This window comes from Phocoena phocoena, chromosome 1 (genome assembly GCF_963924675.1).
Source record: "Phocoena phocoena chromosome 1, mPhoPho1.1, whole genome shotgun sequence".
NCBI lineage: Eukaryota > Metazoa > Chordata > Mammalia > Artiodactyla > Phocoenidae > Phocoena > Phocoena phocoena.
Genome location: NC_089219.1, coordinates 151,713,228 through 151,741,207, shown reverse-complemented (window position 1 = coordinate 151,741,207; position 27,980 = coordinate 151,713,228). Strand labels below are relative to the sequence as shown.

Sequence of the window (27,980 nt, the reverse complement as noted above, 5' to 3'; positions counted from 1 at the left end):
TTGTGATTGAGTTTCACATTAACTGGTGCTTTATTTGCTTAAAACTTAAACATTGTCAGTTTGAGAAGAAATCCACTGTGATATATAGATCTCCCCATTTAAATTCTAGGGTTTCTTCTTTTGATCCTTGGTAAAATTTTATCCAAGAAACAGAATAGATACATATATATATTTTAAAACATGAACCATTAGAGAATGAAATAGAAAATCAAGAAAGATTTAAGTTTTGGCGGCCCTTGCTTTTTTTTTTTTTTTCTTTAAAGTTCCTTAAAGACTGTAGCAGGATAAAGGATCACTGGCTCCGAGTCTCTTAGAGATAACAAGGGATGAAATTAAAAAAAAAAAAAATAACCCACACCCTCAAACAAGGTCAGGTAACCTCAATTCCCTGTGCTGCCCCAGGATAAAAAAACATGAATACTTTTAGTAACAATTCTGAATTCATCCTTATCTCCTACCTACCCCATCAGTGGAAGTTTAAAGTCATGATTTTTCTAGACATCCATATTTTTGTATATAGAATATAAACTTGTATTAGATGACAACTGTTTTCTTAAAAAGTTCAGGTAGAGAAACAATCATTTTTAACTAAAACCTTCTATGTTTTCTAATTACTGTTTAACTTGCTACCATTTAGCAAAAAGCAAAATTTCCATAGTGTTCACCTCAAATCTTATTGCTTTACAACTGTGGCACACCCTCCATTAAAAATAAAAAGATGAAGCAGTCAATCCAGTGATTAATTTAACATGGCTTTCATTGGGAAAGAGGGGGAGGGAAAAGAGGGGGTCGTGACAAAGAGACCCATAGACAAAAAAGGTAAATTAAACATACAATGGTTTTCTTAAAAAAAAAAAAAAAAAAAAGGAAAGAAAAAGAAAAAGTTATTTTCAACAAAAGGAAAAAAAAAAGCATTGAAAGCCCATGAGTCAAGCCATAGCCAAAACCATATTCTATCTTAAGTAGGTTTTCTTTTTTTTTTCCCTCTTTTTTTCTTTTTTCTTTTTTTTTTCTCTTTTTTTAATAAAATCTCTCCCCAAACCATCATCACTTTTAATCCTCCCCAGACTGGGCTTCATCTTCAGACCCTTCATCCCCAGATTTCTCAGGTGGAGGGCTTGCAGATGTTTTCTTTTCAGGAGGGCTTTCTGGTTCCTCGTCTTCTTCTTTGGGAGAAGGAGTCTTTTCCTTTGATGCCTTTGAAGCTGTGGGGCGACCCACTTTCCCTTTGCCTTTCACAGGGCTTGGCGTCACTGAAAGAAGAAAAATACCAATTTGGGGAAGGGAAGAAAGCATCTTTAACAAAATCAGCTACTAAAGAAAATAATCTGTAAGAAAAAAATCTATAAAGACAACACCCTAACTTACTAAAAATGAAGGTGGGTACTGGTTTCCAAACCCTTTTAACCAACACTGTAATGTTATGTTAGCAGTAATGTTTACAATAGAGAAACAGGATGCTATAGAAACTGCACATCATCCTTAGTGGCTTGTGAAACTAAAAATTGTTTATGTTTAAAACTTGGGTGAAGAAGAGGGGATGCAACTTAACCTGAATAGAAACTAAAGCCATCAAATAACTTTTAACAGTTCCATCATTACTAACAGTAACTGACATGATGAGTAAAAGTTCTATTTGCTAAAATAAAGAAAAAGCAAATCCAGCTTTCTGATTTAATCACAAACTAGCTTCAAATAGGAGAATACCTGGTAGAAACCACAAGGGCCTAAAGAAAATGAATCTTTGCTGTCAAGTGTGGTTTTATTTTGCTAGCACAGAGGATGGTGTAGGGATCAGAACACAGAACTTAAATGTATTACTGTAGGTGTGTATTTTCACAATTTCAAGTCTTTACTAGCTGCTGGGATTGTGATATCAGTGGGGAAAAAGGGCAGTAACAGCTATGCTGGTGGGGTGTTTCTACCACTGTACCTGACACTAATAGGTCATTCCCAAATCTTGCCTCTCGTATGGCAGTAGTTGAAGAACAGGGCTAAGCCACCAGAATTTCAGAGGGGCTGGAGTCCTTATTAATAAATAAGTGATACTTCCAGGTATAGAACACAGGATCCTTTTATTTTTGTTAAGTACGTGGTCAATGCCAAGCCCTAATGAAGAACTTCTGTAGAGGTTTATTGGTTCTTCACATTTTTCAAAGCAGTAATTTAATCTGACTTCTGCAGAGCTCACCTGTGGCCTTTAGCCTGGGTTTGGGCATTTTCTTTTCTTTTCTCTCAGGTTTGGACTTCTTAACCATCTTTTTGTTTTTCTTTTTTGAACTGCCATAGTCACTATCATCATCGTCTTCCATTAGGAAATCCTCATCACTGCCGGAATCTTCTGAGAGGAAAGAAGAATTTCAACGTCCAACTTAATGTATACAGCCTTCCAAGTGAACAAAGGGAGAGAGTGCTAAGAATGGAGAATGGATTTGGAAGTCAAACACTCTTGGATTCTATTTGCAGATACTACCAATCTGGTTGGAGCTGTCACTGGCCCCACCTGTAAAATGGTTTAGCACGCACCATGAGGGTTACATGACTGACTTGTTTGAAGAGTACGTTGAAAACAGGAAAAGATAAGACTTAATCTGGATAAAAACTGAAGCCATCAAGTAACTTTTGGTAGTTCCATCACTCCTATATAGTCCTGATGAGACTAGGGAAATGAAACAACTGATTTGGTGTGTTTGGCCCAAGTATAAACAAATGAAGTAAGAAAACTACATACAAAGCAGATATACATGTAATTAATTAATCTGAGTAACCTGTGAAACATCTAAATTTAGTTAACACCTTCTTTTGCAAGGAGAGGTCTACACCCTTCTCCACCAAGCCAAAATACAAATCTTAATCACAATACCCACCATGTAACTGTTAGTCTAACAACTGTTCATTCAGTATTTGACTAGAAATGATGGACATAATGATCATGGGAATCTCTGAACCTTTAAAAATATACATAGATATCAAAACAGTCATCTCTTTTAATAGTTAGTATCTAATTTAAGCAACTGATTTTAACACTGAGCATCCACAAAAACGTGGAAGTAATCGAGGTCACAAACTACAACCATGACCAAAGTAACAAGGCAGCTTTACGTACTCTCCTGGAATGGCACCTCATCCTCTTCTTCTTGTTCTTCTTCACTGCCCACATCTTCCATGAGCATCTCCCTCTGTTTAGAGGCTGCTTTAGAGGCTGCCTGCCGTTGCTGGCGCACATTTTTATGATCTTCTTTTTCATCTTCACTGTCCTCTGCAATATCCAAGTTATAATGCAATGATCAAAGAGTTTTGAGTTTGACAGCTGACTAGAAAAGCCGATATGAGATATAACCTGCAGCTTTATTTCATTCAAAAAGGGTAAATTTTATCCCTAAAAATTTCTACAAAATACACAAAAGAGCTAAAATTCAAAGAATGAGCTTGAATAAGACTATGCACCCACTAGCACATATGAAATAACTTAGGCATGTAGTTCTAAGTAATAATAAAGCTGAATTAAGGTGTGAGCACATGTTTCCTATAACATACTTTAAACTTGTATCATTGCTTTGCCCTGAAATTCGCAATCACATTCAAACCTATCTACACAGTTTTTAGAAACTAGTTAGAAAAATATTTTTAAATAGTAGAACGGGGAACATTGTCTTCCAATGATATTTATTCTAAGATACAAAACATACAGAATCTAAAATAATGCCAAACTACTATCCTTTTCAATGAATGAGGTGTGGCCATTTCAGTTTAGAGGAGATTGAGGGAAATCTTTAAAACACATATTAAAATCAATTAGATCTCAATACAATTTTATAAAACAATTACTTTCATATACTATACTTTATTAATTAAAAGTTCTTTTCAACACACAGTTGTGGTTGTGCATAAATCTGGTTAAACAACAGGATGCCAGCCTACTGCCTCTAGATCAAGTTATATTTTTATTAGTCTCTACCTACAGCCCTTCTCCTGGACTCTGAGGCTCTCTTACTCTGTTAAGGTTTAGCTGTTACTCTTCCAGAAACTCTCGAGTCTTATAAGCTTTGCCATGGTCAGTGTTCAAGTCATCACTTTCACTACCCAAAACCTCACCTGAAGACAAACAGACACACGGAACGGAACTGACTTTGGTAGACTCAAAACTAAACGCACCTCACAGTAGCTTAACACTAGTACAGAGTTATTCATCTTGAATTGCTCAAGTGCTTACAAATGTAAGAGATTCAACTTAGGATTCACAAGGCAGATGAATAAAAGTGTACGTTATATTATCACAACAGCACTAGTGCAAAAGGTTAATATAATTTATTTTCAGACAATTAGCAGACTTGAGAAAAAAACGAACGCAAAATAGCTCAGTGGAGTGAATCCAGTGGAACTCTGTCTACCCTCTCTACATATTATCTAAATAGCAGTCTCTCTTTTTTTTTTTTAATGTCAGTTCATTGGTTTGTTTATTTATTTATTTTTGGCTGTGTTGGGTCCCCATTTCTGTGCAAGGGCTTTCTCCAGTTGTGGCAAGCGGGGGTCACTCTTCATCACGGTGCGCGGGCCTCTCACTGTCGCGGCCTCTCTTGTTGCGGAGCATAGGCTCCAGACGCGCAGGCTCAGTAGTTGTGGCTCACGGGCCTAGCCGCTCTGCGGCATGTGGGATCTTCCCAGACGAGGGCTCGAACCCGTGTACCCTGCATTGGCAGGCAGGTTCTCAAGCACTGCGCCACCAGGAAAGCCCAGCAGTCTCATTTAAAGGGGGATCCAGGAAGGCAAAAGCAGGGGAATATAGACCACAACTAAAATGGTTGGGAGCAAGATGGGATAAACTCTCAATTCTTTTAAGAGTTACATTTTAAAAAATAAATACCAATGAGTAATCAGGATTTAACATTTAATTTAGTCAGTTCCTCATTAATTCTTTTTTTTTTTTGCGGTACGCGGGCCTCTCACTGTTGTGGCCTCTCCCGTTGCGGAGCACAGGCTCCAGACGCACAGGCTCAGCAGCCATGGCTCACGGGCCCAGCCGCTCCGCGGCATGTGGGATCTTCCCAGACTGGGGCACGAACCTGTGTCCCCTGCATTGGCAGGCGGACTCCCAACCACTGCGCCACCAGAGAAGCCCCTCATTAATTCTTTTAATTTAGAATTCTTACAAAAACTTTCTCTGTGGCTACTGTTTCAAAGGTCTACTTCCCAGCTAAAAAGAGTCAGATTGAAACTAATCGTTGTTTGCTTTCCAACCTGGAGTCATCACTCGCCCTTATTCTTATTATTCTATTTAGTTTGATATCTTTTATTTGTTCATGTAAATGGTTTTCAATTTTGACTATGCATGAGAATAATCTGTAAATACTTATACAAAACAAAGCCCCAACATCCCACCTAGACCTTACTGAATGAGAAGTCCTGGGATGGGATGGATATTAAGTACATTATAAAAACCTTCATATCAGACTTCCCTGGTGGCGCAGTGGTTAAGAATCCGCCTGCCAATGCAGGGGACACGGGTTCAAGCCCTGGTCTGGGAAAATCCCACACGCCGCAGAGCAACTAAGCCGGTGTGCCACAACTACTGAGCCTGTGTGCCACAACTACTGAGGCCTGCGTGCCTAGAGCCTGTGCTCCGTAACAGGAGAAGCCACCGCAGTGAGAAGCCCACACACGGCAGCGAAGAGTTGCCCCCGCTCGCCACAACTAGAGAAAGCCCGCGTGCAGCAATGAAGGCCCAATGCAGCCAAAAACAAATTAATTAATTAATTAGAAAAACCAAAAGAACCCAAAAAAAACCTTCATAGGTACTTCCCTGGTGGTCCAGCGCTTAAGACTCTGCACTCCCAATCCAGGGGGCCCGGGTTTGATCCCTAGTCAGGGAACTAGATCCCACACGCCACAATGCAACTAAGACCTGGCGCAGCCAAATAAATTTTTTTTTTTTTTTTTGAAACCTACAACAGGGCTTCCCTGGTGGCGCAGTGGTTGGGAGTCCGCCTGCCGATGCAGGGGACACGGGTTCGTGCCCTGGTCCAGGAAGATCCCACATGCCGCAGAGTGGCTATGCCTGTGAGCCATGGCCGCTGAGCCTGCGCGTCTGGAGCCTGTGCTCCGCACGGGAGAGAACACAGCAGTGAGAGGCCCGCGTACCGCAAAAAAAAAAACCCAAAAACAAAACAAAACAAAACAAAACAAACCTCCTTCATAGGAAACTGTAATAAGCCACCAGGATTGAGAACCACTGCGAGCTCTTTGAAGATGAAAACACATAATGCTTGTAATGCAGCATTTACCACAGAGCCTGGCATTATAATAAAACCACTTATTAAAATGCCCAATAAATAAATATATAAATAGAATTACACCTATTACATTAAAAATTCTTTACTACCTGCTGAGTGAGAATCATCCTTCTTGGTCTTCACATCTTTTTCTTCTGAGTCCTCACTGTAAGCGGAAGGGGGAAAAGATTAAAAATCTTAGATCAAAATCCAAGTGAACGTAAATCTCTGGTATCTGACTGGAGAAGAATGCCGAAGAAAACCTCTTTTATATATAAAATATTCAAACAGATGCTGAGGAGTGGAACTGCTTGCTTGCATTATTTCCCTACTTCATAGGAATGCTGGTGATTAAGAACAATTTTATCTACTTTTAGAAAACACTGCTCCCTCTGAAGACCCAAAGGGAAAAAAGAAGGTATCTCAACACAGGCTAAAAACTTTTCACCTATGGATAAGACCTGGTTCAGGAGAACATTTACTAAGAAAAATTTTTTGTTGTCAGAGGCAAAGTATGAATATACTGAAAATAAATTATATAATGTATCAAATGGTGGTAAAGTAGGCAAGTAAATGGATAGCCCCAAATATAGATGTAGAAAACACCTTTATAATTATTAAAGGAAACTGGAGTTTAGTTATATAAATTACAATATGCCTAAAAAAATTATCTAAAACAAAATGAAAACAAATCAATTAATTAATTACCTCCTAATATTAGTATTTAGGATCCAATATTTCTATACATCAGAAACCTCAACACATAGGCCTGCCTTGTATCATGGAGAAAATAAAAGTGAGCTAAAGGTCACTGCAGAGTAAAATAAGAAGTTAATGAGCTTCAATGGAAAGTTTTATAAAATAACTTTTTAGGCCACAAAGATGCACATTTTATATCTTCACAAATCTTAAATTGGAAATCTGGGTTCTAGTGTTCTGTCTTTGTCATGAATTATTTAGTTGTATGATCTTAGGCAAATCACTTGTACTCTTCAGCGCTAAAATTTTATGATTCCATGAGAAATTCTGACAAACAAAAAAAGAAAGTCACATAAAAGTTGATAGCTTTCTTTTCTCAAACAGCAGATCCTGTAAATCTCTTTTGGTATTCCTGTAATTTAGACCACACTCAAATGACCACCTATTGAACCCAAGATTCCTAAGCAAAAAGAAAAACCGAACACATTTCTTTACTAAGTAATCTGATCCAAATACACTATAATTCTGAAACCTATGACTGTTCTATATAAATATTTTATGCAAAGTAAGCATTTAATTCACAAGTCTATTACAATGATGAAGAATGGTATCATTTCCTCTAGTTCTTTTATTATTGAGTTTATAGAGACCATTAATCCTTGAGCACCATTACAGTGAAGTCAAGTAAAAGCTAAATTTTTAAGTAGAGACCAACACAAAAAGCAACATAATATTGGTCTAAGGGAATAAACGTACAAGGCACTTAATACAAATGCCAACAAAAGCTATATTTATTTCAACCATTCCTGGACACTTAGCAGAGAGTAATAAAGCCAGATGACTGCAACAAGGAAAAATTTAGGCTAGATATCAATTATATTGATGAGACATTACAAGAGGCCATGAAGATGCTCATTCCTAGGAGAAATAAAATAAATATAATGAAAGATAGTTCTAAGTTGGGCTGCTATATAAAACTGGATTAGAGAGATATATTATGAAACTATGGAAAATGTGTCTCCCTACAGTATAATTTTGTCTTATTTTTCCTCAAAATTTCTCCAGATTTCTGAAATTCTCCAGGAAAGAAAATACTAGATGTTAGCGATTCAAGCAAACAGAAAATACTTAGGTACATTTATTAATTAGTATTATTTTTACAAACTTAGTGTTCTGTGAATTCAGAATGGAAAGATTTCTGCCTAGGAATTATAGTGGTTTTAGTGCTCAAAAGTAAATAACTTAGAAGAACTAGTGAGAATTATTATTTCATTTCTTTGAACTGCTCATACTTAATAATATTGTTTGGAAGTGGTATAGCCTAATGGTTAAAAAAATGGACTTTGGAGTCCAACAGACATGGTTTCAAAACCTACTGGTCTATTTGCTGGTCCTTGGATAAATCACTGACCCCTCTAAGTTAATATTACTTACCCTAATAAAGGTTTTGTGAGAATTAAATGATAATGGATATAAATCAGCATATAATAGATACTGGCACATAATAATCATAAACGGTAACTATCATCATCACCACCACCACCACCACCACCATCAAGGAGGTCTTAAAGTTATGCTACACTGAGTACGAGAGTGAATCAATGTGTATAGCTGTAAGAGCAGAGATGAAAGCTACAATACCCTTGTCTCATGAGGCAATTACAGTTAAAAATACAACTCATCTGAATTCATTTATAAAACTAAGGGAAAGGAAACAGCCCAAAATGATTAAATTATTTAAACAAAGTAGAATTGACTATAGATAGTAAAACTTGGCAGGCAATGCAACATTCTATAAACTTTAGTTATGATTCTGCCAATGATTTGTGACTGAATAGGAAAGGCCACTTATTCTTTGCCATTTCTACAATGAAAATGCCAATACTAACCTTGGGCAACAAATTATATACTTAAACAATCTTTCTGCCTGTGTTCAGAGGTTTGAAGTAGCACCAAAGTCATTCTGGCATACTTGCAGCTCACCTTGGATTCCATGACCTTAAAGAGGCTAACCTCTAGACTCAGAAGCACTGTCTGAGATGACATGAAACATGCAAAACAACATTAAGTGAACAATAAGCACTTTCCCAAAGTAACTGAAGATTCTACCAAATTAGAGACCAGACACTATCCTCATCTGAGTGGTGACAGGGTAAGAAGAATCAGACTTATGCCTCTTACCTATCTTCCTGTGAATTCTTTCCAGATCGCCTCTTATTTTTAGCTTCTCGGGGAGATGATCGAATTTTCTTAGCTGGAGGGCCCGAATCTCTTCCATAATCTTCATCTAAACAAAGTATTTTTCAAATTCAATGAACTATATTATGATTTTTACATGTCAAAATTACCACTCTATTTACTGATAATTCTCTCATGCTATTTAAAAGGTGAGAGGGTAGAATTTCCTAAATAATTTTCTTTCATTAAAAAAAAAATCTTTCTACTCCAGTTCCACCTTAACTCAATCATTTCCATTTTTGCATATCACTCTCTAGTCCTCATGTGTATATTTTAATATACCCACAGTCAAATATCTTACTTTATATTCTAGCCCTTTTTTTTTAGCCTTTTAATTTGTTAAAGACTTTTACATGTTTCCACATCTTCATATTTATTTGGAAACTATTATAGTAATATGGTTATATTACAAGCATTTTAGACTGTAAAGAACCCACAATTCTACAATCCTAACACAATTACTGTTATCAAGTAAATTACTTTTAAACTAAAGTATTATATATAGCACACTCTGGCACTTGAGGAAAATACCTCCAATTTAAAAAGTCCTATAAAACCTTAAAAAGTGACTATTCCAAAACTGTTTACTACACCATCATATATAATCGTGAGTATCTAGAATAGTCTGAAGCTTCAGCAATTATTAAATGGTTGGATAATTATAAATTATGGAATACCATACAACCATTAACCAACATAAACTTTTAGTAACACAAGAAAGATAAGTAGGGGTGGGGTGGGAGGGGCACAGAACTCAAAATTCTATAGCAAGATGTCAACTATATTTTTAAAAGGAAAAAAAGGACAAAAAAGTTAAAATGGCCATCTGCTGGCTAAAGGACTTTGAATAATATTTCTGCCTCAGTTTCCTTATCTGTAAAATGGAAATAAAAATAGTATAATCCCATTTTAACAGGAATGATCTAAGGATTAAATGAGTAAGTGCAAACATTTAGTAAGCATTTAATAAATGTTAGTATTACCTCTGGGAGGGTGGATTATGTTTTTATTCTTCTTTTTACATTGTTGCATTTTCTAGGTTTTCCCAAGGTACATAATATTATGTTTATAAAGTAAAATTAGATTTTAAAAAAATAAAGGAAAAAGAATAGTAAACACATCTGGAAAATGAGAGTAAGGACATACTCTAAAAAGACCTTTTATGGCTACAATTTAAGATGCACTACTCACTCTGAGTTAGTTCACAAATCAAAGGTATTTCATAAAATACTCTCATCGTACTTTATTATGCAAAAAATTTACATACTCCCTATTATAATGTATGAGTTTTACCGTGATTATAGCAGGAGATATATTAAACTAATAAACACTGCATCAGAATTATCACACATTTAAACTTTGGACTCCAAAACCAGATAAGAAAAAAAATTATTCAAGTGTTTATTTTCAATGATTTACTAAGGAAAAGTTAAAATCCATGCAAGTTCAACGTTTGTTTTGAGTGACACAGATTGACATAATTTATATACACCAACAGTCTAAAAATAAAAAATGAAACCTATTTCAAAAGAATAATAAGAATGTACACAAACTGGGTATTCTTCCACTAGTCAGTTGAATTTACAACTTATTGAAATCACAAAACTTACCAGCATCATCAGATTCCTGAAATTGTGAATAATCAACGACCTTCCTATTTCTGTAGAAAGAAGAGACTCTAATTAAGATCACAAAAATGTAGGACTTTTCTAAGATATCAGAACCCACATTTCTACTTCACAAACAGAATTAGAACTAGCTCTCTGAAATTTATTTTTCAACAAGCCCCTAACTCAGCCAAAAAATGTCACATTTTCTTATAGGAAAGTACAGCTTAAACCAAAAGTATTTCAAATGACAATTCTCATATTGCTCATCTGAGGCATAGCCCAAATACTATCCTTTCCTACAAAACAACCTCCCACCTCCCACAAGTACATAAAACAGCAAAATAAGTCAAACTACCATAAATATTCATTATACAGAGATGATATCATATGCACACAAACCAAAACTGTAAATGTTACTTTATTCTTACTGATATACACACGTGTACACCTGATAAATAAGGTTAGTACTGAGTTTTTTTCACGGCAAAGTGACTTTTAATTATAATAGTTAATTATATTTAATTAACTTACCGTCAGTATGGTGATGGTAAGTTAAGCCTTACATAGGAAGGGATGGGAAAAAATGGATTCATTCAAAAGATGCTCGTTATTAAAGACCTTTTTTCTTTTTTCTGGCCATGCTGCGCAGCTTGCAGGATCTTAGTTCCCTGACCAGGGATTGAACCCGGGCCACAGCAGTGAAAAACGTGGAATCCTAACCACTAGGCTACATGGAACTCCCTAAAGAGCATTTATTAAAGATACAAATTTATGTATTTACTTGACTCAGTGATTATTTTTTGACTCAGTGATTTTTAAGTACTTCTTACTAGGTAAGGCATCTTTAATATCTCAAACAAATTTGATTTCCATTTTCCTACTTCATATTCTACACTTAAAAGTTTAAAATTCCTCTCTTAGAGAGATATAAGAGCTTCCATGTTAGTATCCAAACAGCCTGGAACTTGAGCCTTAGATGTACTGTAACTAAATGGAAACTGAACAAGTGAACCGAAAAAACTATAAGGGAAACATGCCACTAACTACACTTAAACCTAAGTTGAGGACTATTCCTGGTTTTATCGATTAAGACACCATTTAAATGCAAGAACAGGAGAGTCAGAATTCAAGTGCAGGCAGAACCTCTATATAATATGCAAAAAATGATAGGGTGGGGTGAATTCTGAACACATGTTTGGGGCTTAGATGTGGAGGAAGGTATAGCCACATCCTTGATTTCAGAGAAAGAAAGAAAAAAAAAAAAGAAAGGCTCTTAAGGAATTTTTTATTCTGTTTTTCTTTAGTCTACCAACAATGAATTATCTTCTGACTTTACTGCCTCAATGAATCAAGATGCAAAACTATAAAATATGTTGTAACTATATTTTGTTATAAGAAACTGAGTTTATTTATTAAAGATACCATTCTATTAGTAAAGTTAATTTCAAAAATATTGCTATTAGTTCCACTTACATGAGTTACCTAATCAAATTCATAGAGATAGGAAGTAAAATGGTGGTTGCCAGGGGTGGGGGTAGTGGAGGATGGGGAGTCAATGGTATGTACAGTTTCAGTTTTGCAAGAGGAAGAGTTCTGGAAATTGAGTGCCCAAAAATGTGAATGTATTTAATGCTACTGAACTGTACATTTAAAAATGGTTAAAATGGTAAATATGTTATTTTACCACAATTTAAAAAAAAAGAATAAAAATATTTTTTCTTAAAAAAAACCCTATTGGGGGGGCGCTAGTAACCAAATGCTTATCATGTTCCAGGAAATAGGGATTTTTAATGACAGATGCCATGAAAAACTGTATTATGAACACAGTGCAAAGATGACCATTTTCTGCATTACTTAGGATCAAGGAAAATGGGACATAGAACTAGGGAGAAAGGATCCAGAAGAGGGAGTTTTAAATCTTTATCTCTAACAATTAGGTACAGGTTCTGAAATCGCGGGCATAATAATTTTAGGTTAGCTGGTGGAATTGCAGCTAAAATACTGGTACAATTTCCGGTATCAATTTCTGATATCAATAGATACATCCTACGAGACTATATAAAGGAGGGTAACCATATGGCAAAGGATCATACGAACAACTACTGAATAAACTGGGATTTTTAACCTGCAAAAGGGAAAACATGTTAGCTTTGGTGATCAGATTAAGTGTGGGTTCAATATAAAGAACTTCCTAACAGTTTACTAATGATACTCCCTTAGTCTATCGCTAGAAACACTCCAAAAAGGAATTAAATAGTACAAGATAAAGAATCTGTTAGTAGGAATCCTGGGTTCTAGAATTTCAAGCAAATCACTTACTTCTCTGGGCCTCAGTTCCTCATCTGTTGGAACTGATGACCTAAGTTGCTTGACAGATCTAAAAAGCTGCTCTATAAAATTAAATAAAATTATCAAAGTTTAATGAAAAAGATGACTTTTTCAATTGTAAATGGTCAACTATCCTTTTGCACACCATACATCTTAACATGTACCACTGTACCATTTGTTTTCTTCACTAATCTAAGCTTCTTGAAAGTAACAATCATGCCTTATATCCACATTTCTGGTACAGAACAAGGTAAAAAGTAGGCATTCAAATGTTTTCTGAACTTTTTGCTCTTAGGACCAAATTTTAAGAGCTCTGTTAGAAACCTAATTTTAGAAAATACTCTAGAGGATAATATCCAATCTCCTTAAAGATTTTTAAGATCTAATCTCTTGCCACTTAACAAGCAAGCAACCCCAGGAGGCTTAATTCCACCAATCAGGTTGTTTTTTTACCACTTGGTCATGCAGCTCCCTTGCTTAGAATGCTATTCATATCACTCTCACTCATATCAGATATAACCTCACCTCTCAACAACTTTACTCCCTTACTGATACTACATAAACTACTAAATGTCTGTCTTCCCTATTAAATGTGAACATCTTGAGGACAGGGGTTGTCTCTCCTTCATCTGGAACACCAAATTCAAGGAAGGCTTGATGAGTGAATGGACTTGGACTTGGCATCTGCAAAGGATTAGTGTGGGAAAGGGAATCAGTAGAGGGGATGCATGTACCACTGGAGTGTTCAACTTATCAGACATTTAATCCCACTGCCAACGACAAAAGAAAATTTAGTTTTCTCCAAACTGAAAAACTTGTTATTTAAAATCTAAGAGATTTAAAAGGGGAATTCCCTGGAGGTCCAGTTGTCAGGACTCGGCGCTTCCACTGCGGTGGCCTGGTTTAATCCCTGGTTAGGGAACTAAGATCCTGCAAGCTGCACAGTGCTGCCAAAAAAAAGAAAAGATTTAAAAGGCAATTATTTAGCACATTGTTTTCTATCCTAGTTTTCAACAGAGGAAAACTACAAAAATGTAACATAGACTATACTGACATTATATAAGCAATTAAATTTAAAAATTTCAAAACTAAATTGAAAGACTACTGCTTCCCTTGAAACACAAAATATTTTAACTTTCAATTATGTGAAAATGGCCAGAATTATCTTACATAATAAATGTTATTTATCACAAAAACTAAAACCTGAGTAAAGCAAAATATGAATATAGAAGCACTCTTGCCTTAAGGGTAACTGGTCAAAAAAAAATCCATCTATAAATGCTAAAGAGGGGAAAAGAAAAAATAATTTAAATGAAAGGGGCTTCCCTTGGCGCAGTGGTTGAGAATCTGCCTGCCAATGCAGGGGACACAGGTTCGAGCCCTGGTCTGGGAAGATCCCACATGTCGCGGAGCAACTAGGCCCATGAGCCACAACTACTGAGCCTGCACGTCTGGAGCTTGTGCTCCGCAACAAGAGAGGCCACAACAGTGAGAGGCCCGCGCACCGCGATGAAGAGTGGCCCCCGCTTGCCACAACTAGAGAAAGCCCATGCACAGAAACAAAGACCCAACACAGCCAAAAATAAATAAATAATTTAAATAAAAGATCTATGATAACAAGGGTCATTCACAAAAACTCATTATAATGATTTATAATAATAGCTTGGTTCATTTTCTGCTTTCTGAAGATGCTTATTCAAAACATACTGTTTTCCACTACTTAGAGATTTACCTTATTCAGGGTTGATATACATTTTTGATGAACTTATTCCTATGCAAAGTTGAAATTAAGAAGTCAATATTTAAGTCTAAAGGCATAGGAAGTCCTACCTCTAGCTAAAAACAAAGAAACATTCTCATTTTTATTACTTAAATTAAATTCCAAAGCTAAACCAACTCTTCAGTGTAAAATGAGCATCAAAAACTGGAACTGGGAGGACAACACAAAATTTCAATATAGCATAAAAGTTAAAAACACAGATTTTTAAAACTGGGTTGAAATCCTGGCTCTGCCAGTTACTTGCCCTCACTGAACTTCAGTTTCCTCACCTGTAAAATAGGAATAACAATACCTATCTCTCAAGATTGTTTCGAGGGCCAGGTACACAATTATCCAATAAATAGCAGCCATTATTTCTTGTAAGCGCTTACTTGTTCCACCCAGAATACTACTGCAATCTTGAACCCATGTAAATACACAAGTAACACTCTTATTTATTAGAACAGCACGATTAAACTGCTCCTTTTAAAACCATTGTCTTAAAAAATAAAATAAAATAAAAATGTTATGTCTTAGAGTACTGATTCTAGTGCTACTTAGAAAGATTGTCTTTAAGAGTTTGTTGCTCATTTCATTAAAATGCAATATCAAAATACCCCCCTATTTTTATATTATTTCCAACTTTATGATAAAGTTTTCAGTTGCCATTTAGGCCAGAGAAAGTAGCAACAGTAGCTATTTTAAGTCCACCATTTAAGTTAGATCGATTTCTATCACTCAGATCAACTGGAGTTCCATCTAAGTCAGTCTAAAAGTTTGCACTAGAAAAGAGAACTGTAACCCAGTAAGGAAAACAAATGTTTAAAATAGAAACTATAAGAACACAAAAACTTCAATTAAGGGGCTTCCCTGGTGGCGCAGTGGATGAGAATCTGCCTGCCAATGTAGGGGGCACAGGTTCGATCCCTGGTCCGGGAAGATCCCACATGCCACGGAGCAACTAAGCCTGTGCGCCACAACTACTGAAGCCCGTGCACCTAAGAGCCCGTGCTCTGCAACAAGAGAAGAACCGCAATGAGAAGCCCACACACGCACCACAACGAAGAGTAGCCCCCACTCTCTGAAAGCCCGCACACAGCAATGAAGACCCAACGCAGCCAAAAAAAAATAAATAAGTTTAAAAAAAAGAAAAAGAAAAACTTCAATTATGTGCCTGCTCTTACTTTAAAAGCTGATATAATCGCTTTATTTAGATTCTAAAGGTACCTTGGTCACAAATGAACCAATTCCTGGATGATCACCAGAGGGCTTTGAGATAAGCCCTTACTTTTGCATCAAAGTGCAAAAATGAAAGGTAAAGTTGGAAGCTAGACAAAGAACACTAAAAGATCCATTTTTGGCACCAAATGTGGATAACTCAAGCAATAGGATTTTTTTTTCTTCCATTCTCTTAATCATCAACTTCTTTTTACTAAATACTGGTAAGTCTACCCCCCAAAATGCCTTTTCTTTCTTACAGCAGCAACCATTCAAGACCAAATCAATAATATTCCTGAAATGTGAGGTATGTAAAACTAACATTCTAAAGAATCAAGGATCAACAGTATTTCAGAGATGGAAACTACCACATTTTTTGAGATGATCTCATCTAACCCTTTGAAACTTAAACATGAGAAAACAACTTAAAACCACAAAATTCAGTGCTACTCTTTAACAAACCTGCACATCAAAATATGGAGAAACAATTAAGTTCCAGGTGAGGAAGCAGAACTTTAAAATAGAAACCCACATTTAATTATTGACACCCTAAGCTTTGTATTAAAGAACACAAAATCATTTTCTCAAGGCAAATCAGAGAGACTTTTAGACAATTTACTACATTATTTAGCTCAATCAAGCTATCTTCCATTTTTACCCTGAAGAAGTCCTATTGTTCTGACCAATGCAGGGAAGGAGAAGAAACACCTAGCTAATTTTCTAGAATTCAGCAATTTTCTCATTAGGCACTTAAAAGTGCACTTGAAATCTGAGTTTTGAGAAACCCAAAATAGCTAACATAGCTCTTTTCACTAATCACCTAAGTGATAAACATCTAGAACAATGTTTCTCAGTCTATTGGTCACAACCCACTACTGGGTCCTGAAATCAATTTACTGATGTATAACCAGCACTTTATTTTCTTGGCTGCGGCTCGCATGGGATCTTACTTCCTGACCATGGATGGAACCCAGGCCCCTGGTAATGAGGGCACTGAACCCTAACCACTGGACTGCCAGGGAATTCCCTATAACCAGCATTTTAAAAGAAAAAGAAGCAAATAGAAAATATCAGAGAAAATTACACCTAAATAACTGGCAAGTTCCTGAAACTTGTTTCAGGTATTTGTATTCTTGTGTGTAGCAAATTGTAATGTAAAATGTATATCTTATAGGAACTTCATATCAAAAAAGTCTGAGCCACTGCTATAGAATAAAAAATGATTTCCAAAGTAGTTTTTAGTTTCACCTTTACAAAAAACGATTTGTTATTAATCCACGGCCACAAAAGTATAACATCTCTTCCTATTTTAATTCATTGTTTTAAGAAAACCACTTTTTTGGGGCTTCCCTGGTGGTGCAGTGGTTGAGAATCTGCCTGCTAATGCAGGGGACACGGGTTCAAGCCCTGGTCTGGAAGATCCCACATGCCGCGGAGCAACTAGGCCCGTGAGCCACAACTACTGAGCCTGCGCGTCTGGAGCCCGTGCTCGGCAACTAGAGAGGCCACAATAGTGAGAGGCCCGCGCACCACGATGAAGAGTGGCCCCCCGCTCGCCGCAACTAGACAAAGCCCTCGCACAGAAACGAAGACCCAACGCAGCCAAAAATAAATAAATAAATATTAAAAAAAAAAAAAGAAAGAAAACCACTTTTTTTAAACTTAAGCACTCATAACACCTATCAAAGTTTGGTGGCCCGTGGGGGACAGAGGGAAGGGTGATACACCACCAGGTGTATTACAGCTACTGGACCTTAGACAATCTAATCCAATCTTACCCAAAATGTGTTATCCTATCAACAAATGTCCCTGGAAGGGCGACTGAGAACCTTTCATGATCTCCCAAGGCAAATAATTCCAAGAAAACCGGATAATGAGACAGTTCTTCTCAGCGAGGTGAAATCTGCCTCTAAAGTCCACTGACCAATTCTGTCTTGTCTAGCTCCTGGGATCACCATGGTCTAAATCTAAACCCTCTTGCATAGAGCAGCCCTTAAAATTTGTGCGACAGTTTCCACTTTTTTCTTCAAGGCTAAATACTAAAGTTTCTGCATATCAAACGTCCTTAAAACTTAGGACATTTACTTCTCTCCATTCTTCTATCCCTCAAGATTCTTCATATGCCAAGTTTTCTCAGGATATAAGAAAATTAGTTCATAGAAGCCGGGATACCTAAACTCAATTCAGGTTAATTTCTCACAGTTGCTTATTTTGAGCTTCACATTCCTTTTGGCTAAGATATATATTGTTTTGACTGCATCTTATATCATTCTGCTTTTTACAATTAAATAGAATTCAAAAACAGTCACAAGACACAAGAAAGCAAAAATTTTTAAGTAAATATTTAAAATCAAGAACATTACAGGAAATCTCTTTAAAGTTTTTCAAATGGAAAAAGTAAATTTCTGCACAAAAGGGGAATAAAGGAGTTCTGAATGATGAACCAGGTATATGTTTGAGATAGTTGTCACAATGCCCTCCTAAATTTGTTTATCAACTTGCTAATATTTCAGTCCAGATGAATAAATATGAACTCTTATATGGCACTCCTTATTCCCAAAATACATTCAGTTCCACCATACTCTCTCCATATAGTATACTATTTTATTTAAAAGTCACACACAAATTTCTCAGCATAACAAAGTATTGTGTAAATAAAATGGGCTAGGTTTTTCCCAACAGAAGTTTAGTGCAAAAACTATGCAATTAGGAACAGAGTAAACCTCAAGCAGGTGAGATTAAAGGGGTCTCAGGTAAGCACATTACCAAGTAGTCCTGTCTGCAGCAAGTCTTGGGACTCTCAGTGGACTCTTCCAATTGTCTTAACCCAACTACCAGGGACAAATCTGTAGCCTGAAAAAGATATTACTGACTCATTACAATAAAGGTGATGGAACATCAGAAGTGTGGAGCATCTCACCAAACAGAGGAAAACTTAAAAAGGATTTGGGGAAGGGTACAATTTAGGTGAAACTTAAATGAAGCAGTGCTTGATAGGCTCAAAGCACAGCAGACTGTGTGAAAAGGGGTCTACATCAGGTCTAGACAGTGAAGTGGGTCCTATTTCTTGGCAAAGAAGTTTAGATAGATGTGAATTTTGTGCCCAGCAACCCCTCATTTGAAGCTCTAAAAATGTTAAATCAAGGATAGCTCTCCGTGTCAAAAGGAGTTAGATTTTCCTGACAAAAGTGTGATGTTTCACTCTGATTGATATAATTTCAAATTGCGTAAGTTTCTGACAGTCTGATTTTAGAGAATCTTTTCGTAGCAGGAAAGCAGTAGTCAAAGAAGCATTGTTATAAATCTTGCCAGTTGTAGCATATCTGTGGAAGATAGTCTGTTATCCCAGCCCCATGAATAGCCGGCTGGATTTTTACCTCTCAGTGGAGCTAAGTTTTAGTTTCTCAAGTAATTCATCTTCTGGGCCATTTTATCTTGACACATGAAATCTCCCTGAAGATCACCCTGCTTTGCAGGTAACTGAACAGGTGCACAGTTCAATAAGTAGATAGGCACTAAGAAGCACCTGAAAACATGCTATAGCCAGTTGAAACACTCTTTGGCAACCTGTGGTCTCTTCACCAAAAATATTTTAAAGACCTATAAATATGACTATTTAGATACTATTTTAAAATATGGCAATGTAATTCTGTAACAATCAGTTCCAGTTCCTAGAACCTAGATAGTAATATTTTTTAAACAAAACACAGGGATGCCCCATTTTGACCAAAGTGGTCATATACTAAATCAAATGTTTTCTCTTATTGACCACAACACCGCAGTCTCTAAGAGCCAGAGGGGCACTATTCACATGGACTATAATGTGGATGTAACACAGATGGTGTCCCAGAGTTACACAGAATGGTGGCCTTGTTTTTATATTTCTGGGGAAAACAGACCAAAAACATAAATAAAATCAATCTCCCTTTCTTTATTCAAAACTACTTTCTCCTTATTATCTAACTAGTTGTATTGCAATGATTTCAAACACTAAAACTCAACCATTTATGTTGGTAACTTTTGTCAAGTTAAATCAACCCCAATTTATTAATCTTAATTTCCTTCTAATTGTAATATACAGATGAATTTTATAATAGGTACTGAATCTTTTCAAATGCTATGGTTTTTCTCCTTTGGTCTTTTAATATGAATCAGTGACAGATTTTAAGTTTTATTCCCGGCACAAATGCTACTTGATCATATGTATTTTTAACACATACTGGATTCAGTTAGCTAATACTGTTTGGCATTCTTGCATCTATACATGTACATAAAATGAGCCCATTAATTTTCTGTGGTGTCCTTTAGGTGGCTTTGGAATCTATTCACTTATTTTGGTCAGGGGGAAATGTCCCTGATTATGTATACACTTAAATGCCACTTATCTAACATTCATGTTTCCTCCCACTTTTAAAGCCTCACACTACTTCAGTGCTTTTTCCTCTACGTTCAGGTGTCTTTTCCTTTAATTAACCCCTTCTCATATTCTTATTCCTTCGAAAAAATTTTCATTTCCTCCACCCACCCCGCCCCCCGCAGCTCACTTTAAAGTTGGTCTTCCCCACCAAAGTCCTGCTATGAACCATAACCCCCAAATGTGCTACTACCACGAGAAAGAGTTAACACCCCGTGGCAGTGTCTGATTGGAAAGACCACACTGGCCACAACTTCTATTTGAATTCCTGCTTCCTCTTTAATGGTTAGGTGAACTGGATCAGTTACTTAATTTAAGCCTCAGCCCTCTCACATATGAAACAAGGGATAATATATACCTTGCTCAGAGTTGTTCAAGATTTTGAAAAACATGAGAAGTATCTGGCAGAATTGGCACAAAAAGTGTTGCTCATTAAGTGATGGCTCTATTGAGTTTCGAGTAATTTTATTTTTTCTAAAATTGAAGATTGAGAAAGGAACTGTGCTGTTAAAGGTCTAGTCTTCATATCTACAATTTAGAAATTCAAAAAGTTCTGACAACCAAGTCTTTTCATAATTTATATGGTGGTAAACATATGTGGGGCAAACAAGAGGGGCTTTTTAGGATTTTCTTTTAGTGTGAAAATTCCTAGGTTTTACCACAGAGATTAATATGTTTGATTATAGGAGCACTACTGCAGACTTGGTGATGGTACATTATATATACAGTATAGGCACCCTGTTACCTTTTAAAATTTTTTTTTTTTTTTTTTGTAATGGTACGCGGGCCTCTCACTGTTGTGGCCTCTCCCGTTTCTGAGCACAGCCTCCGGACGCGCAGGCTCAGGGGCCATGGCTCACGGGCCTAGCCGCGGTCCCCGACCGGGGCATGACCGTGTCCCCTGCATCGGCAGGTGGACTCTCAACTACTGCGCCACCAGGGAATCCCCCATTTTTTAAATTTTTGAAAAAATTTGAACTTCTGAACACATATAGTCCCCAATGGTTTCAAACTAAGGATTGTTTACCTGTAAAACATTCTACGTGAATCAAATGTATATAATAAATGTAAATCTAATGGAGAGTTAAATAGGTAAGACTCATGCAATCTAAATCCAACTTTACTGTTATTTCTACGCCTTAGCTCCTAGGCTTAAAAGTCATCAGTAGTAAATTGAAGGAACTGGACTTAATCTCAGTTCTTTCTAGTTAAAAAAAAAATGCTTTTAATTAAAACTTATTCTGAGAATTGTTTTGAAGAGTAAGTTGAAAAAACTGCTATTTAAAATATTTTGGCCATATATTTCCCCTCAAATATTTTCTACATAGAGCTTAAAAACCAGTGCATACAGAATGCACTCACCATTATTTGGAGATTACAAAATAAAATAGCATTTGACCATCTTCATGCCAAACACTAGGAAGGGAAGAGTGTTACCACAGAAAGAATGCCAGCATTGTATTCAGAAAATCTAGGTTCAAATCTTGGCTGTTTCACAGTTCTGTGACCTTGAGTAACATATTATTTAAGCTTATTTCATCATCTACTATATGGGAATTAAAAAAAAATCCTCTATTACAGGGTTGTAATAAGGATAATACAAGATAAAGTGAAATCCTCTGTACCTGACTCTGCACTTACTCTTCGTAAATGTTTATTTGGTAATTACTCCAAAAAAAAAAAAAAAAAAAAAATCAAACTTTAAAGTCTTTTTTTTTTTTTTGGCATTTTATTTATTTTTTGGCCTCGCCGCACACTGGATCTTAGTTTCCCAACCAGGGATTGAACCCTGGGCCCCAGCAGTGAAAGTGCTGAGTTCTAACCACTGGCCCGCCAGGGAATTCCCAACATTGTCTTCTTGTAATTTTCAGATTAAAGACATATATGTTGGGAAATGTTGAATACTTAAGTGTTGTTATAAAATTAACTCCCCCATTATTCAGGCTTTCCAAGTTATTATGTGAGATATCTTTGAAGGTAAAGTCTACAGAAGAGTTTATGTCTTTTTAGAAGTGACATGAAAGTAATAATAAATGTACAGATCAAAGGTTAATAAAATCACTCTTCTTTCACACACAAACACACACACGGCCTGGACATAGAGAATAAGATCAGATACAAGGAACCAGGCTCATCTAAAACCACATTTACTAGTATACTAAATCTTAAGTGTCTTCTTGTGTATCATTAATTCCAAGCTACCTTGAATTTTCAGGTTTCCAAGTTTTTCCCTTTAACCGAGGGCTTCTTGAAACTAATTTTCTGGTAAGAAAAAATATCAATTTTTTTTTTAGAAATCCACACACATTCCAACCGAATTCTCTTTGAAAAGAAAGCAATCTGGACTCTTGGGGAAGCTGATTCTCAACATAAATAAAAAACGACCAAAAAAATTTTATATCAATCTGTAAAAGCCTATGCTTTCACATCTAAACTTTCAATGTTAAAGGTTCCTTGCAGTCTCAAGTACTAAACAAAAGAAGACGACATCAGGTACACTTACATTATAAAGGAGCAAACAGACTGATCTGAGTGATCTGGACCATTTTCAATAAGGGAGGAAGATCTCTGAAGAATATACAAAGGTAAATTTCAAAAAACCTGGTTTCTAGGCTGGGCAAGTTAGTAAATCTCTGAGCTTTCTTTCAAAAGTAACAGCATTTTCTTCCCTACCTCACAAGGGTAAGAGTCATGAAAGCATTTTGAAAAGTTAAAAGTGCCATACACTAAAATAACATCAACACTTATCTGGTAGAAGAAACAAGCGATTATGTGGAAAGGGGGGAGGATGAGGATAAGCAGGGCTGTAAATTAAGAATCTAGGTTCTAGGCCCAATCTTGGCATCTACTAGTGTGTGATGCAAGGCACTTCACTTGTCCAGGTCCCCACATTAAGTCACTCGTAAAATGAATTTGCCTAATTTTTTTTCTGGCTCTAAGACTGCAATTTTACGCTATAAATTTGAATCCAAGGCCTAAAATATTTCAGCTCTCATTTATATATGAGTCAGATACTGTAAAAGGTGAAAGCAATACAGTGTGAACAAAACTACTTAGATATGTGTTGCACACATGTCTATGGAAAACCCTGCTGTAGCCGGTCAGTTCATCATTCCATTCATTTGGAAACTGGTGTCAAGCAGCCATTAGTACATTTCTAAATCTTCCTTAAATGCTTAGGTTAATATTAAAATGAAAATAATAGTCACAGTAAGAAATGAAAAGCAGAAAATCCTCAAAATTATATACAGGCCTAAGGGCAGAAACATATCCCAAAAGAAGCTGCAGGGACACATTTTCCAACACATGCTTTTCTTGTTTTTGGTTTGTTTTTAAACAAGGTTGATCATTCTGATATTGGGTCAACATCTATTTTGTTACATTCCCTCAAGTACACAGACTCTTCAATTACAAAAGCACTTCCCTAAGGCAGAACTTTTTTTATTGCAAAATTTAACAAACCACCAAAGTCAAGTTTAATTATTTCTGCTTTATTATTGGTCAAGAGTATGTTAAAGGCTTTCAAAAAAGTTACAAAGAGACTTATTCACTAAAATATATAATCAAAAACCAAGTTGCTTTAAAATTAATAACTTGAAAGTAACCCAAAAAGCCCACAATATATTAACTTCATTCTTCAATTAGGGGCAAATATACAGTTAAAATTACTTTTAACAGACTGAGCAAGAAAAAAGTTGTGCACAAATCCCAATGCCTTCAAAAAACTGATCAGAACATGCTTAATATATTTACTCCTACCCGGTGACATTAAAAATCCAAGTTTTCAAGAAAAAAAAGTTCTGTTCGTGTTCCAGCATCTAAATTTGGGAGCACAAACTCAGGCAAATGAGTAAAATTACAACAATAAAATTAAAAGTCATCAAAACCTAGTGAACTGCAGTTAAACGGTAAAGAAAAGTAATAGTCCAACTTCACCACACAGTAATTTACTCCCAGAAGACAGAAGATCCAATCCAGATGAAACAAATCTTTATTATGATATTGTCTATTTCTCCTGATCCTAAAGAAAATGCTCTACATAAACTGCTGGGATACACTGGTCATTTATTCATAAACTGATGGGATACACTGGTCATTTATGCCAAAAAAAGTATGCAAACTATAATTTGCAATATCTATTCAGACTCCGTGCCAAAAAGTAGGCAAAACTCTTCCCGGTGGCGATGGTGAGTTATCGGAGATGTGGGTTTAAATTAGGCAGAAAAACTGTCAGGTAGTTAGTTAGCACTCTCCTCACGCCCACCCCGAGCGTAGGAGCATGCAGCCCCATACCCCCACCAGCTGGAGACTGCTGTTCTAGTCTGCAGACAGAACGGTGTAGCACAAAACCCTTTCCGGGGTTCCAAACCTCCCTTTAGAACTCTAGCTCAAAATACTTCCGTTCCTCACAAATTGGAATGAAGGGGAAGCAACAACTATTAAAACATTTAGAAACTAAACCTATTTATCCATAAAGCACTATGCAAAGCAGCCAATTCCTTACATTGAAAGCGCCAAGGACATTATATTAAAAGTAATACTTATTTTCAACAGCTCTCCTTCGTAAGGCCTCAACAGATTGGATTAAGCCACACCCCTCCAAAAATGGCACATTCCATACGATAGCCGGGAGGACGGCCAAGGGCGATTCCACCGTCCGCTGGGGAACAGCAAACTTGTTGAAATTCTCAGAATAAAGTCTAACGATTAACCGAATCTAGCCCGTTTATTATTAAAGTTATTCGAGGTAAAGATAAGATTACAAAAACATCCGAGACGTGTACGCCGAGGAAGAGGAGAGGTAGCGGGAACGAGAACCACACGGGATTTAGGTCGTGCAGTTAACCCACACCTCCCTGAGTAGGGACATTTCCGAGGAAGGACATTTCTAGTCGGAGGCAAAGAGCGAACTCGAGGCGGGGGAGCGGGGGTTAACCAGCTCAAAACTCCGAGTTGGGGGAGACACAGCAGTCATTTTCCAGGGCCTAGTCCCGAACTCTCTCGGCTGCGGAGGGAAAAAGAACGCGTCCCGCCCACGCCCGGCCCGATCCGAGAGGCGGGGCTCTGCAGCGACCCGGAGGACGGAGGCGGGGCCCGGCGGCAGAGCTGCCCCTCCTGCTTTGCATGGAACACCCCCGTCCGCTAGAGAAAAAGGGCTGAGTCCCCCCCCACCCCCACGCAAGCCGAGGGGGGAAGGGACAATACGGCGTCTCCGCCCCCCCCCATTACGGTGGGGTCCGAGACCCAGTACGCTGGTCCCCGCGACCCGCACCAAGGGGCCGGGCCGGAGGAGGTGGGGCCTGGGTGGGGGCGCTGACTTCACACCCCTCCCCCTCCGACCGACGGAGGTTCAGGGAACACCCTGCCCGCTCCAGTGCGGCGAGTGGGGGAGGCAGCAAAGCAGCCCAGAGCCCTGCAACGGCGCGGGGCGGGGAGGAGCGCGCGCATGGGCGCGCGGCCGCTACCCCCACGCAGCCCCGCGGGCCAGCAAGGCCCCCTACGCTCAAGGGCGCGCGCGGGCCCCGAAAAGGAGGAGGCCGCGCGTGGCACAGGAAAGGGCCGACTCTAGGCTTCTGTCCCCCACTCCTTCACCACTCACCCCAACCCCCTCCAACCCGTTCCAGGCCTCGGACTCCGCACTGACCTGACAGGCCGAGACATGTTCGCTGTCGAAACAGGACCGAGTCGAGAAGCCAAAGACCAGGACCCCCCCCACCCCGCGCGCTCGGCGCCCCACCCCCCCCAACTTCGGCCGAGGGGGCCGCTGCCGCCGAACCCCGAGCTGCTGGCTTCTCAAACTCCGCCGCTCCTTGGTTCAGGGCCCCTTAATCAGACGAGCCCCCCGCTCCCCTGTCTCTTCAAAATGGATGAATCAAACCAGCCGAAAATGCGCCAAAGCCGCCGTACAACCAAAGCCACTAGGGCCTGTGGGCTCCGCCCCAACACGACCGGTCATTGGCGGCTTCTGCCAGATGCGCAGAGCTCATTCGTCCGTTTGAATCATCACGTCTCCCAGGTTCCGCCCCACTCACTGATAGGCTCCGCCTCCTCCGTGAGGTCCTGTTAGTCAAGGTGCTCTGAGAGCGCACGGCCGCAAAACAAAAATGGTCGCTGCTCGGCCCGCCCCCTGGTTTCCACTCCAGAGTTGCAGATTCGTCTTGGGTTGCGTCTTAGGATGACTGGGAAAAAAGATTTATTAAGAGTTTAATATCATTTAATGTTAGCTTAATGATGTATCATTTCGCCTGCCTTGATCATCTAGAAACTCCACTGATAGAAAAACCCGTGGGATAGGCAGCTGATTCGTCAGCAAGGGGCTGCTTCTGAATTGGAGGGAAATTCCATAGGTTCAAAAATTTTGACCTTAAACCCACAAGCCCCTTCTCCTTGCTTAAGCATTAGACCTCAGGAGCCCAACCGCTGCTGGAGCAGGGAGGCAGGATCACAGTCAAGGAATAACTTAACCACCAATTTCCATTCTCCATTCTGGACCTTGAGATCACTTCAGGGTCATTAAAGTCCCAGACATGGACCTTCGGGGCCTAATGATTAGGAGCATGAGCGCTGGGCCAGAAGGTTTTTCAGTTTGAACCTTAGGTCCACCACTTAACAGTTGTATAGCTTTACCTCTCTGTGCCTGCCTCAGTTTTCTCATGTGTAAAATGGGGAACAATAGTACTTAATTCATAGGATTATTAGGATTAAATGAGTTGATATACGAAGAGGCTTTTGGACAGTCTCTGGCAGACAGTAAGTGCAATGTAAGTATTTGTTAAATTCAATCCCTTATCCCTGGGTGGGGATGGGGGAGGGGCTGCCTCAAGACTCAAGTCAAATAACTGAGGGTAACTCAGATCATTCCATTTAAATCTATGAACATTTGTTGGATGCATAAAACTCTCAGAGGCAGAGCTCAGGATCCCTATGGGAACGGCCAAGGTTTACCTGACCATTGTAAAATAGACTTCAATCCCTATCACAGGCAGCCTGTTAATAACCAACTGAAGCTACACTCCATAAACAAACAAACCAACCCATCACTATTGCCTCCTGAAAGTCTCCCCTTGTAAAATCTGGCTTTCCTAAGGGAAGAGAATAGCACAGTCCACTAGTAAAGCATTAAAAAAGTTATATATATATATCTTCTCTTCCATGTCACTCCACCCTTTCACCCCTGAATGCTATTGTTGATAGCAAAAAAGGAATGCATAACATAGAATTCACCATTTTTACATGTGTAGTTCAGTGGCATTAAGTACATTCACATCTCCAGAACTTTTTCGTCTTCCCCAGCTGAACTCTATACTCATTAAACACTAATTCCCCATTCCCTCTCTCCCCAGCCCCTGGTACCCACCATTCTACTTCCTGTCTACATGAATTTGACTACTCAAGGAACCACATATAAGTGGAATCATACAGTATTTGTCCTTTTGTGATTGGCT

General features: G+C 38.1%; 1 protein-coding gene across 1 annotated transcript; it reads right to left on the bottom strand.

The window, feature by feature from the left end:
• Positions 1-6: 6 nt before the first annotated feature.
• Positions 7-26,377, bottom strand: NUCKS1 (nuclear casein kinase and cyclin dependent kinase substrate 1). Its single transcript, XM_065886771.1, has 7 exons — positions 26,180-26,377; positions 10,817-10,866; positions 9,150-9,255; positions 6,380-6,435; positions 3,107-3,259; positions 2,192-2,341; positions 7-1,253 (listed from the first exon to the last, which is right to left on the bottom strand). Exons 1-7 carry the CDS (start codon positions 26,194-26,196, stop codon positions 1,054-1,056), a joined length of 732 nt encoding a protein of 243 aa, XP_065742843.1. The 5' UTR covers positions 26,197-26,377; the 3' UTR covers positions 7-1,053.
• Positions 26,378-27,980: the final 1,603 nt, after the last annotated feature.

Bases quoted from the DNA above. Each gene is read 5' to 3' on its own strand.
- NUCKS1 (XM_065886771.1), bottom strand. The intron at 6,436-9,149 runs GTAAGAGGCATA...TTCCGCTTACAG, and splicing joins AAGAATTCACAGGAAGATAG to TGAGGACTCAGAAGAAAAAG. The intron at 2,342-3,106 runs GTACGTAAAGCT...CTTTCCTCTCAG, and splicing joins TGAGGTGCCATTCCAGGAGA to AAGATTCCGGCAGTGATGAG.